Source organism: Jaculus jaculus, chromosome 9, assembly GCF_020740685.1.
Source record: "Jaculus jaculus isolate mJacJac1 chromosome 9, mJacJac1.mat.Y.cur, whole genome shotgun sequence".
Taxonomy (NCBI): domain Eukaryota; kingdom Metazoa; phylum Chordata; class Mammalia; order Rodentia; family Dipodidae; genus Jaculus; species Jaculus jaculus.
In genome coordinates, this window is record NC_059110.1 from 87,143,685 (window position 1) to 87,157,137 (window position 13,453).

The 13,453-nt window shown below is 42.9% G+C and overlaps 1 protein-coding gene across 1 annotated transcript in view; it reads right to left on the minus strand.

Annotated features, from left to right (window-relative positions):
- Positions 1 to 13,453, minus strand: part of Nlk (nemo like kinase) — a 201,261-nt gene that overhangs the window by 11,804 nt on the left and 176,004 nt on the right. The window contains exons 7-8 of the mRNA XM_045158842.1: positions 10,272 to 10,373; positions 2,008 to 2,094 (exon numbers count right to left, since the gene is read on the minus strand). Coding sequence (XP_045014777.1) covers positions 2,008 to 2,094; positions 10,272 to 10,373 — 189 coding nt within the window. The remainder of the gene's footprint in view (positions 1 to 2,007; positions 2,095 to 10,271; positions 10,374 to 13,453) is intronic.

The following is a 13,453-nucleotide window of genomic DNA, read 5'->3' on the forward strand; positions in this document are numbered from 1 at the left end:
CCTCAACAACAACAATAATAATCAAATTGAAGTTCTGGGGATATAGCTCAGTTGGTAGAGTGGTTGCTTAGTGTACGTGAAGCTCCAAGTCCAATCCCTAGCACCACATCCACCAGGTATTGTAGCACACACTGGTAATCCCAGCACTTGGAGGTGGAGGCAGGAGGATCAAAATTTCAAAGTCATCTTTGACTACATAGGAAGCTGAAGGCTAGCCTGTCTAAGTGAGACCTGGTCTTAAAACATACAAACAAAATAAATAAATACAACAAACAAAAATAAATGGAATCCTTGGCACATAAGGATCAACTGTGTGTGTGTGTGTGTCTGGGTGTGTGCATGCACATGGGTGTGCAAGCACCATGTTGGGAAATGATCTAGGGCCTTATGTATGCCTTATGTATCTACCACTGAGCTGTATCACAAAATCTCTATCATATATATTTATTTGGTGTGTGTGTGGGCATGTGTGTACCACAATGCACCTGTGGAGGTCAGAAGACAACTTTTGGGTTAGTCCTCGCCTTTCTACCTCCTGGTTTCGCCCCCTCCACCAGCGCGGCCTCAAACTTACAGTGATCCTTCTGCTGGGTTTAAAGGTGTGTGCCACCACGCCCGGTCTACTTCATGTCTTTGAGTTGGGTCTCCCCTTGTTCACTGCTTCTTCATCAGGCCCATGAGCGTCTGGGAAATTCTTCTGTCTCTGACTCCTTTCTTACCACAGGCACACTAGTTTTGGAGAAACTTCCTGCCTTTTTGTTTTTTCAAGGTAGGATTTTACTCCAGCCCAGGCTGACCTGGAATTCACTATATAGTCTTTGGGTGGCCTCGAACTCAAGATGATTCTCTTTCCTCTGCCTTCTAAGTGCTGGGATTAAAGGTGTGCACCATCATGCCCAGCTGAAGCTTCCTACTTTTGGCACAAGTACTTTATTCACTGAACCATTCCCCCAGACCTGAAATTATATAGCTAGAGTGAGACCCTACCTCAGGAAAAAAAAAATCCCAGGTTTGATTCCCCAGTACTCAAGTAAAACCAGATGCACACGGTATGCATGCATCTGGAGTTCGTTTGCAGTGGCTAGAGGCCCTAGTGCCCACTGTCTCTGTGTTTCTGTCTGTCTCTTTTTTTGCTTGCAAGTAAATAAGATGTATCCTCTGGATGAATACTCAAAGAACTGAATTTATAGTGCAATTTGTAGTATGTCCCAGAAAAAGCATTTAGAAAAGCTATAGTCTTAACCTGAAGAATAAGTATTTCCTTAGGTGGTACACTTGGCAAATTGTTAAAATAATTTTTGTTCTCTTGATTTAACTTGGTGTCAAACTCCTTTTACAAATATCAAGGTGAGAATGGTAATATTTTCTCTCTCTTCTGGAGTCTCAGTGATGACGCTCGGTTTTCTCACCTGCCTCCTGTGCACAGGAGGCAGCATGTCACTCTCATAATTTGTGTGTCAAGTCTACACAAAATGGGGACTGAAGCTTGGCATTTTATTTTTTCTTTCTTTTTTTTTTTTGAAACATGCCTTTATTTTCAATAAGTACACTGACTTTATTCAGAAATGTAAACACCCCTGGATTTGAAGACTGGGTCTCATAAACAAATGGCTTCCTTCTTCAGAACAGTTCATCGACCAGTGGCTGGCCTGTCTGTAACCTAAGCTCTGAATGGAGGTGAGTACAGGAGTGAATGCTGCCAGGGAGAGGTTAACAGCAGCGGGCAGAGATGTGAATATTTTTGTTTTGTTTATCAAGGTAGGGTCTCACTCTAGTCCAGGCTGACCTGGAATTCACTGTGTAGTCTCAGGGTGGCCTCGAACTCACAGTGGTCCTCCTACCTCTGCCTCCCAAGTGCTGGGATGAAAGGCGTGCGCCACCACGTCCGGCTGAAGCCTGGCATTTTAAAAGGCACCATTTCCACCAACACTCTCTTTAAAGCCAGGATGTTTCTCTTAGAACACTGTATTTTAAAGTTTAATAAAAATGAAAACAAACACTACTTACTGGGTCAAAGACCAACATCCTGCAAAGTAGATGAACAGCTTCGTGTGTAGCTTGACTAGACAGGGTGTAGAGTACAGGGAGAGATGGCTGTGAGACACAAAAGATGCAAGCATGTAAGTAAGCCTTATGTCACAGACGTGGAATACAGTCCATCTACAACAAGGGAAGTAGCCAGCCGAAAAAGATGACTCGAGTCACGTCTACAAAGGGAATGACTTTCCCTTCACCGTCAGTCTTCAAAAGCAACAATTATCACTGATTCCAGCAGCACAGTTTGTAATGACACAATTACTCAATATGGCTTAATATATAAAAAGGTTATGAAATCTGAAAGCTGATCCTGTAAATAAGTAGTTTTGTTTCTTCTTCTTTTTTTTCTGTTTTTTTTTTTGGGGTAGGGTCTCACTCTTGTCCAGGCTGACCTGGAATTCACTATGTAGTCTCAGGATGGCCTCGAACTCACGGTGATCCTACCTCTGCCTCCCAAGTGTTGGGATTAAAGGCGTGTGCCTCCACCATGCCTGGCAAGTTTTGTATCTTAAATGCTTTGGCAAGAAGAAGGGAAGACCAAACTTGCTTAGGGCTGGGGAAAAAAAAAAAATCACCAACTTTGACCACATGTAGACTTAAGCTCGTCAATGTGCAAAGCAAGCATGTGAACTGTATCTTAAGAAGTATTACATTAAAGGTGCTAAAATACTAGTTCTATAGGAGCTACAGAACTTGAGAATTTTAAGATTCTCCTTCAGAAGGACGCTTGCTTTTGCTGGTTCTGCCTGCACGCCTCCACATGCCTTCTCAGTCACTGCCTCACAAGAGGTAGGCATGGCCACATGGCAACGTGTGGCCCTCCTGCACTGAGGCTGGCAGGGGATGGTTTACATGGCTTGGGAGCCATAGTTTACAAAGCATTTCTGTCATCTGTATAGGATTGTCAGGAGACAAAACAAGAACATGGCATTATAGCTCTCTCCCTTACAGTCCTTTTTACCCCTCCAATGCTATAGAAGCATACATGCTAGGCAGAAGCAGTAACTCCGGCCTGCAAATTATATTTTTGTTTGTGGTACAATAAAGAAAACTATTTATTTTTAAGATTTATTTTTATTTATTTAGGAGATAGAGAGAGAGGGAGGGAGAATGGGCATGCCAGGACCTCTAGCCACTGCAATGACCTCCAGACATATGCACATCTAGCTTACGTGGGACCTGGAGAATTGAACCTGGGTTTTTAGACTTCTCAGACAAGCGGCTTAACCACTAAGCAATATCTCTAGCCCAAGGCTGTTGGTTTTTCAAAGTAGGGTCTCACTCTAGCCCAGGCTGACCTGTAATTCACTATGTAGTCTCAGACTGGCTTCATAGTAATCTTCTTACCTCTGCCTTCCACAAGTTTATTTTTCAACAAGAAAGAAGAATGAATTAAGGAAAGTGACAAAAAATGTTTAGCCATTTTCTTTCTTCTAATGGCAATATGAACCTTGGCAGTGAGTATCTCTCCCAAGTCTAGAAGTTTCTACACTGATGGTCTAATTGTTATTGTCATGATTTTCAAATGATTTTATTCATTTATTTATTTGAGAGGAGGGGCAGATAGAGAATGAGCACACACCCCAGAGCCTCAAGCCACTGCAAAGGAACTTTAGGCACAAGAACCACCTTATACATCTGGCTTATGTGTATACTGGAGAATCGAACCTGGTTCATCAGGGCTCACAGGGAAGTGCCTTAACCATTAAGCCATCACTCCAGCCCAATTTTATTTTACTTTACTTTTTTTTTTTAAAAAGAAACCAACTTCTGCCAGGTGTGGTGTTGCATGCCTTTCTAGCACTTGGAGGCTGAGGTAGGAGGATCCCTTGAGCCTGGGCCTACAAAATGAGTTCCAGGTCAGCCTTAGCTACAGTGACTCTGCCTCAAAAAATGAAAAAACACAAAGCAACATTAAATAATAATAATAGGAAACCAACTTCTTAGTGGAGTAAATGCTTTACCAAATGGTATCTATTTTTTTTAAACTTATTTATTTGAGACAGAGAGAGACAGAATGGGCACGCCAGGGTCTTCAGCCACTGTAAATGAACTCCAGATGCATGTGCCACTTATGCATCTGGCTTACGTGGGTCCTGGGGGAAAGAGAACCTGGGTCCTTTGGCTTCTCAGGCAAACGCCTTAACCTCTAAGCCATCTCTCCAGCTCCCAAATGGTGTCTAGAATTGCCTTCTATTCATAGCCCTATTGTAGGTAGGCAAATCAAAGCCTAGCTTGATGAAAGGAACCTAACTTTAGGGGTGTGGGTCTTTGTAATGCTCTCGAAAATGAAGAGTTTCAGAACTACTAATCTATGCTTTATCTGAATTGGATCTCTCCCTATCAGCTCAAAATACTTCCTATATCCCCTGCTTCATTATTGATTCTTTATAAAACTTTCTACTTTTAGGAATAATCTCAGACCAGAGCCACCTTTCCCACTTTCTCCAGACTGCTTCAGAATGATTATGTATATATGGATACAGTTGTATCATGCGTGTCTAGCCTAATATGCTCTGTGCACACTGCTCATCATTCATTCTGTCTTCAAGTCAGAGCAGGTACAGTTTATTATTACTGTTCCTGGGAGAAGAGCCTAACAGGGGAGAAAGGTATTTTAGCTTGAATTTGGGAGAATGCAACCACCAAAAGAGTCCCGTGGATGATCCTAAGACAAACTGAAGAAACTCAACTTGTAAACGCTAGGCATTTCCTGTGGGATCCTATCTTGTATTTTCTGGGTTGTCAGTAGATAACAATTCAAAATACTAAAAAGTCAGAGGTGGTGGCTCCTCTCTTTAATCCCAGCGCTGATTAAGGGAGGCTCAGGTTGAGGAGTTGCTTTAAGTTCGAGGACAGCCTGGGCTATAGAGTGAGTTCTAGGTTAGCATGGGCTAGAATAAGACCCTGACGCAAAGAAACAAAAAATATTACTGAAAGCTTCTGCCATCTGAACGCTGGAAAGCCAGAAAGAGCAAGAGCAGTGATATAGGCAGTTTCCATGTTGATCAAGCTCTCTATACCACCAGCAACAGGACGTGGAACACTGGAGGTCTCCTCATTCCTCCACTGCGGCCTCAGAAGCCTGTGACAACTATTGCTGCTGGATGAGGGTTAGTAATAGTGGTAAGATTGATGGGAATTCTGGCTCTGTCTTATGTACCAGTAACTACGCAGATAAATCAACATGTCTTAGAATCAGGTGTGATGGCTCACACCTATCTCAGCATTTAAGAGGAAGTTTGAGGTCAGTCTTTTTCTTTGTTGGTTTTTGGAGGTAGGGTCTCACTCTAGTCCAGGCTGACCTGGAATTCACTATATAGTCTCAGGGTGGTCTCAAACTCATGGCGATCCTCCTACCTCTCTGCCTCCCAAGTGCTGGGATTAAAGGTGTGAGCCACCATGCCCAGCTGAGGTCAGTCTTTTCTACAGAGTGATTTCTAGGCCAATGTGGACTAAAACAAAACAAAAAAGAGTTGGGGAGATGGCTCAGTAGCTAAGAGTGCCTGTGGTATAAGAATGAGGGCCTCTCTGGCCAGAGACCACAAAACAAAGAAAGAAAGAAAGAAAGAAAGAAAGAGAGAGAGAGAGAGAGAGGGAGGGAGGGAGGGAGGGAGGGAGGGAGGGAGGGAGGAAGGAAGGAAGGAAGGAAGGAAGGAAGGAAGGAAGGAAGGAAGGAAGGAAGGACAGACCAGGTGTGGTGGCGCATGCCTTTAATCCCAGCACTGGGGAGGCAGGGTTAGGAGGACTGCTGAGAGTTCAAGGCCACCCTGAGACTCCATAGTGAATTCCAGGTCAGGCTGGGCTAGAGTGAGACCCTAACTTGAAAAACAAAAAATAATAAAATAAAATCTCAGGTAGCATCCACTTATTGAATGTTTTTTATGTCCCGGTCCCATACCCATTTGTCCCCAAATCTTATAAACCCTGTCTTCTAGTTCATTTCATTTTCTTTTCTTTTCCTTCCTCCCTTTCTCTCTCTCTCTCTTTCTTTCTGATGTAGTCTCAGGTTGGCTTTGAACTCACAACTCTCCTTTTACCTGTGCCTCCCAAGTGCTGGTTTATAAGGTGTGTGTCACCTCACTTGACCCATTTTCTCCTTTAAAAGTGCACCGTACCATTTTCTATTTGTTCTGCAGCACTGTAAGTGACTCGGCACTTGAGGAGTGAGTGGGCGTCATGCTGAGCATGAATGAGGACAGGAGGGTTATAAAGAGAGCCTTCTGATGCCTATGACTAATTGTCAGTGAAGTATGTGAGGCAAAGAGGAGCTTGTAGACTTGGGTGAGAGATCCTAAGTACCAGGCCACAGCTGCCATACACTAAATGCCATGTACTGACTGCCACAGTGGCCTTGCCAAGTGACACTGCAAGTGTCCTTGGCAGATGTTCCTTTAGTTTTCATCCAAATGAACTGAAGTTTTGGACTTCAGCTGGCAGCCAAGAATGTGTGATGACCCGTCAGCAGCCTTAGCCGAATATTCTCAGGCACCATGTATGACAGTAAGCACAGAAAGAAACCTCCATCTAGACCGTAAGTCTGGACTGAACAAACTCTTGAGTACGCTTTGAGTCTATGAAGTCTAAGATACGGTCCCTGTCAGGAGACAGGGCTATTTTTATGAAGCTAAGCTTCCCTTCATCCCAGATTCTGAGTTGTACAAAGGACAGTAAGTTAAAACCCTACCTTAAAAAACCAAAACCAAAACCAAAATACTGTACAGTGGTTTTGCCTGCCAAGAATTTCCCTACCTTTAGTGAACCTTCCCCTTTCCATGCTCAAACCCAGCGGCTTGGCTGGGTTTGATTTCTTCCTTCAGTTTCAAGGGATGGGCACCTTATCCAAGCTACCAACCAAATAACACTATCTTCTAAGCATCAAACCCACAAGAGATAGACAATGAGGTGACAAAGTCCAACACAGATCCCAAACTTTCTTTTCCTTTATCTGACTTTATTATTTAGAGGAGGAAAGCTGAACATTTTTTTTTTCTTCCTAGCTGTTCTATAGTGGGGAGGCCAAACATGACCCAGTAAGGTAAGGCTGTGTGAAAATGGAAGCCCTAGCCGGGTGTGGTGGCGCACGCCTTTAATCCCAGCACCTGGGAGGCAGAGGTGAGAGGATCACCGTAAGTACAAGGCCACCCTGAGACTCCATAGTGACTTCCAGGTCAGCCTGGGCTAGAGTGAGACCCTACCTCGAAAAACCAAGATAAATAAATAAATAAATAAAATAAAATAAAATAGAAGCCCTGGAGCCACATTGGAGAGGGAACGGCAATGGGAATATAAGACCATGACCAGATGGCTGGCTAGCAACTTGAGGAAAGTTTGTCAAACTGGCATCATCAATCAGCTCATCTAAATGGCCACTTTAAAAGATCGGGGGCATGGTGGCGCACACCTTTAATCCCAGCACTTGGGAGGCAGAGGTAGGAGGATCGCTGAGTTTGAGGCTGGTCTGAGACTACATAGTGAATTCCAGGTCAACCTGGACTGGAGTAAGATCCTACCTCGAAAGAAAACAAAAGAAACAAAGGGGAAGCCTGGGAAAACCAGTGGCCAGCTTGTCCAAGCCTTATCTGTTTGGTTTCAGTTCCTAGGAAAAGCATGCCCCATTCACTCTTCACATCATTAAGCTGTCTCTGTAAAGAGGATTAAGAAAGTACTTGTAAAAATGCTGCTAAATCAAGACAGTGGAGATAAAAACCATTTTGTCTTTCTTAGCAGTGGCTTGGCTGGTTGCAAGTAATATTGATCAGTAAAAACCTAGCAATCTTGCTTCAGTCATTTCTAACAACATTCATATCTACTTTTATGTTGCTGGTAAGCATGCAAAAGCAAATAATTTTCCTTACTGAAGAATGAGTGACCAGGTATTTTGGCTGAACATTTGAAAAGGATATCTTTTTCTTTTTTAGATTTTTCTTTTTATTTATTAAAAAACACATTTTATTTATTTGAGAGAGAGAGAGAGAGAGAAAGAAGCAGACAGAAAGTATGGGAGCGCCAACGCCTCCTGCCACTGCAAACAAATTCCAGATGCCTGCACCACTTTGTGTACTTTATGTGGGTACTGGGGAACCGAACCTGGACTGCTAGACTTTGCAAGCAAGTGCCTTTAACTGCTAAGCTATCTCTCCAGGCCCTTCTTTATTGTATTTTATTCTTTTGGTTTTTCAAGGTAGGGTCTTGCTCTATTCCAGGCTGACCAGGAATTCACTATGTAGTCTCCGGATGGCCTTGAACTCACAGCATTTCTCCTACCTCTGCCTCCCAAGTGCTGGAATTAAAGGTGTGTGTCACCATGCCTGGCCTGTTGTCTCATTCTTTTTGTCCTCCTCCATCTCAAAATATTGATGGAGGGCTGGAGAGATGGCTCAGCAGTCAAGGCAGTTGCCTACAAAGCCTAATGACCCGGGTTCGATTCTCCAGCACCTACATAAAGCTAGATGCTCAAAGTGGCACATGCATCAGGAATTCATTTGCAGTGGCTGGTGACCCTGCTGAGCTGATTCTCTCTCAGCTCTCTCTCTCTGCATGCAAATAAATAAATAATAAAATATTAATAGAAAAAAAATCTAAAAACGTTGTTGGATGATGTAAAGGTGATGTGCACCTTTAGCCCCAGAGCTCCTGAGGCTGAGAGTTTGAAGCCAGTCTGGGAATACAGTGAGTTCTTGGTCAACCTGGGCTAGAGGGAAGCCACCCTGCCTCAAAACAAAACAAAACAAACAAACAAACAAGTTGATGGAGGATATCTTGATACACACATGCTGATGTCAAAGCTCTGCCTTCGCTAACTTTCCTCAGATTATAGATAAAACAAACAAGATACATAAAGCCAGGGTCACTAACTAGCAAAAGTGTAACAAGAATCTACTTTTGGGCTGGAGAGATGGCTCAGCAGTTAAGGCACTTACTTGCCTGTGAAGCCTAAGGATCCAGGTTCCACATTAGCCATGTGTCTGGAATTCATTTGCAGTGGTTAGAGGCCCTGGCATGCCCATTCTCTCTCTCTCTCACCCTCTGTCCTTCTGTATCTAATAAATAAGTAAAATGATTAAAAAAAAAAAAAAAAGATACAAAAATGATGCAAAAAAGAGAATCTACTTTTTTGGGGGGGATGGAGAGATGCCTTAGCGGTTAAGGCACTTGTTTGCAAAGCCAAAGGATCCAGGTTTGATTCCCCAGGACCCACATAAACCAGATGCACATGGTAGTGCATGTGTCTGGAGTTCATTTGCAGTGGTGGGAGGCCCTGGTGTGTCCTTTCATCTCTCTCTGTATCTGCCTGTCTCTCTCTCAAATAAATAAATAAATAAATAAATAAAAATTTAAAAAAGAATATACTTTTTCTTTTCCCTACTCAGAATGTTCACATATTTTGGAGTGTAAGAAGTCTGAACATTTCTCTTATTTATGGATATATATGTATTATATATACACATACATATATACACACATGTATCCATATCTTTTTTTTTTTTTCTTCAAATTAAGTTAGTTATTCATTTATTTGAGAGAGAGAGATAGAATGGGTGCTCTGGACCTCTAGCCACTGCAAACAAACTCCAGACACACGCACCACCTTGTCCATCTGGCTTACATGGGTACTAGGGAATCAAACCTGGGTTTTTCGGCTTCGCAGGCAAGTGCCTTAACTGCTAAGCCATGTCTCCAGCCCAGCCAAGATAACTCTTTTTTTTTTTTAAATATATTTTTTAATTTTTTTATTTATTTGAGAGAGACAGACACACAGAGAGAAAGACAGATAGAGGGAGAGAGAGAGAATGGGCGCGCCAGGGCTTCCAGCCTCTGCAAACGAACTCCAGACGCGTGCGCCCCCTTGTGCATCTGGCTAACGTGGGACCTGGGGAACCGAGCCTCGAACCGGGGTCCTTAGGCTTCACAGGCAAGCGCTTAACCGCTAAGCCATCTCTCCGGCCCTCTTTTTTTTTTTTTTAGGTTTTTTTAGTATTTTGAGGTAGGGTCTCAGTCTGGTCCAGGCTGACCTGGAATTCACTACAGAGACTCAGGGTGGCCTTAAACTCACGGCGGTCCTCCTACCTCTGCCTCCTGAGTGCTGGGATTAAAGGCGTACGCCACCACGCCCGGCTATATCCATATCTTACAAGTAATATTTCTATTTTGAAACTGTCAATACATTATTCTTTTGGAACAGAAATCCTGCGTGAACAGATAACTGCCAGACACAGACCACACCCCCTTACCTGTTTATGAGGACCCCTGAGTATGTGTGCCTTAGCGCCTTCACAAGCCGTCCTCATTGCTTCCAGTGATGGTGTGCCCAACAGATCTGTGATCAAATCCAGCTGCAAGGAAACATGGTAAGCAGTAAGCCCATGGAAACAAGCTTTCATCAATCTTAAATTATAGCTTTAGACTCAGACCAAATTTCAGGTGGAAAACCTTTAAATAAGTGCTTTTACTTTCTGGTGTTTCTTTCTTTTTTAAAAATGACCTCAACGTGGTGGCACATGCCTGTAATCCCACCACTTGGAAGGGTGAAGTAGGAGGCTTGAGAATTTTAGGCCAGCTTGAGAATTTGGACTATATTATGAGTTCCAGGACACCTTGGGCTATACAGTGAGACTCTGCTCAAAAGCAAACAACAAACTGGAGAGATTGCTTAGTGGTTAAGGCACTTGCCTCCAAAGCCTAAGGACCCAGGTTCAATTCCCCAGAACCCACATAAGCCAGATGGTCAAGGTTGGCACATGCAACTGGAGTTCATTTGCAGTGGCTAGAGGCCTTGGCATGGCCATTTTCTTTCTCTCATTTTCATAAATAAATAAATAAATAAATAAATAAATAAATAAAATGTTTTAAAAAGGCAAACAACAACAAAACTCTTAAAAATGAAAGAAACAAACAAGAAAAGCCTAAAAACCAATGCAGAATGTTATTTATTAGGAATCTATAGGATAAAAATATCAAAACACGTCTTGATAAGCATGTCCTGACACCAGAACAACTTAGGAATCTACATCTGCATGTCCTATTGTCCTAAAACTATAGCACTGAGAATCTGCGGAGGGTGGTTAATGACTATTCTTTTCTAACAGCTAATGAAGGATTTTGATGTTTCAAATGGATTCAAGGCACTATTCCACTAATCAGAAATGAGTGATCTGATATATTCACAGCATTCATACCTGCAATAAAAGCTGAGCTCTTTAGTTTCATAGCCAGCACATACCCTTGACACTTTTACATTTCTTACACGGGTAGTAGTTGTGGCTCTTAGAAAACTATGGTACAATATAAGGTCACATTCAGCTAGCTGGTATGATAAAAAGATCAATAAAATGGTCTTCCTGCAAACAAATCTTTGTAGGGAGCAAAGTACCTTACCAATTTTCTGGAGTGTTACAACTGTTTTGACTTCATAACCTAATTAACAATAACACTTCACTCAGCTCCCTCCAGGATGGAAAATTCATACTCACGGAACACTATTTCACACATGCGTGTACCCCTTTGTGTGCACGTGTGACACTGCATGCTTGCGTCACTGTGCATCTGGCTTACATGATACCTGGAGATTTAAACATGAGTTCTTAGGCTTTGCAGGCAAGTACCTTAATTGCTAAGCAACCTCTCCAGTGCCCCAAAATACTTTTAATATTTTATTTATTTGAGAGAGGGAAGGAGAAAGAGAGAGGAAGAGGCAAACAGAGAGAGAATGGGTGTGCCAGGGCCTCTAACCACTGCAAAGGAACTCCAGATGCATGCACCACCATGTGCATCTGGCTCACCTGGGGCCTGGAGAATCAAACCTGGGCCCTTAGGCTTCATAGGCATGTGCCTTAACCGCTAAGTCATCTCTCTAGCCCATTATTAGTAATTTTTATTTTTGTTTATTTTTTTCTTTTTGAAAATGCTAGTGATAGTAAACTGGTAGGCAGAGCTAGGTTTTTGAGAAAGGATATCACTGTGTAGCCCAACCTGGTCTGAATCTCTTCATCCTCCTGCCTCAGTTCCTTGAATGTTGAAATTATACAGGTAAGCCACCATACCTGGTCAGAACTTTGCTTTGAACCCACCAACCTAATTCTACAGTTTAGATTCACTGCTGTTTTGTTAACATTGTTCTCATTCAAACAAACAAGCAACAATGACAACAACAAAGAAGCTGGACATGGCTGGTGCACGCCTTTAATTTCAGCACTCAGGAGGCAGAGGTAGGAGGATCACCATGAGTTCAAGGCCACCCTGAGACTATAGAGTGAGTTCCAGGTCATCCTGGGCTAGAGTGAGACCCTACTTTGAAAAACCAAACCAAATCAAGCAAAACAGAACAACAAAACCCAAAACCTCAAGAGGAATGGAGAGATAGTTCAGTGGTTAAAGGCTCTTGCTTGCAAAGCCTGCCAGACTGGGTATTCATTTGCAGTGGCAAGAAGCTCTGGCATGCCTATTCTCTCTCTCAAATAAATAATAAAAATATTTTAGGCTGGGCATGGTGGCGCAAGCCTTTAATCCCAGCACTCGGGAGGCAGAGGTAGGAGGCTAGTGTGAAACCCTACCTCAAAAAACCAAAAAATGTCAAGCTATTGAACTCAATGATACTCTTTGTTTCGGGGTTTTTTTTTTTGTTTGTTTTTTTGAGGTAGGGTCTCACCCTAGCCCAGGCTGACCTGGAATTCACTATGGAGTCTCAGGGTGGCCTTGAACTCATGGCGATCCTCCTACCTCTGCCTCCCGAGTGCTGGGATTAAAGGCGTGCACCACCACGCCCGGCTTCAATGATACTCTTTTATCTTAGCCTCCTGAGTGCTGGAATTATAGGCATGAGCTACCATGCTGGGGTCAAGGATACATCCCAAGAAAATGGGTACTAATGAATCAGCATATAGAAAAAGACAATTTTCTTGTGTATGATGCTGGGGATTAAAGACAAGGCCTCATGAATGTTAAGCATGTAATCTACCACTGAATAACAGGTTTCTTTCTTTTTTACTCTGTTTTTTGTTTTTATTTTTTTAGTTTTTCAGGTAGGATCTCAATCTAGCCCAGGCTGACCTGGAATTCACTATGTAGTCTCAGGCTGACCTCAAACTCACAGCACTCCTCCAACCTCTACCTTCAAGTGTTGGGATTAAAGGCATGAGCCACCAAACCCAGCTTTATCTTTTTCTTTTCTTTTTGGACAAGGTCTCATTAATGATGCAGCCCAGGCTGGCGGTGAACTTGGTCTTCCAGCCTCAGCCTCCCCAGTGATGGGTTTGCAGGCATATACCACCATTTCTGGCTGAATGTCTTCTCTCTCTCCCTCCCTCCTTTCCTTTCCTTCACTTACTTATTTTTATTTTTTCATTTATGTGGGAGAGAGAAAGAAAATACGACTGGGTGCTCCAGGGCCTCCAGCCATTGCAAACAAACTCCAGAC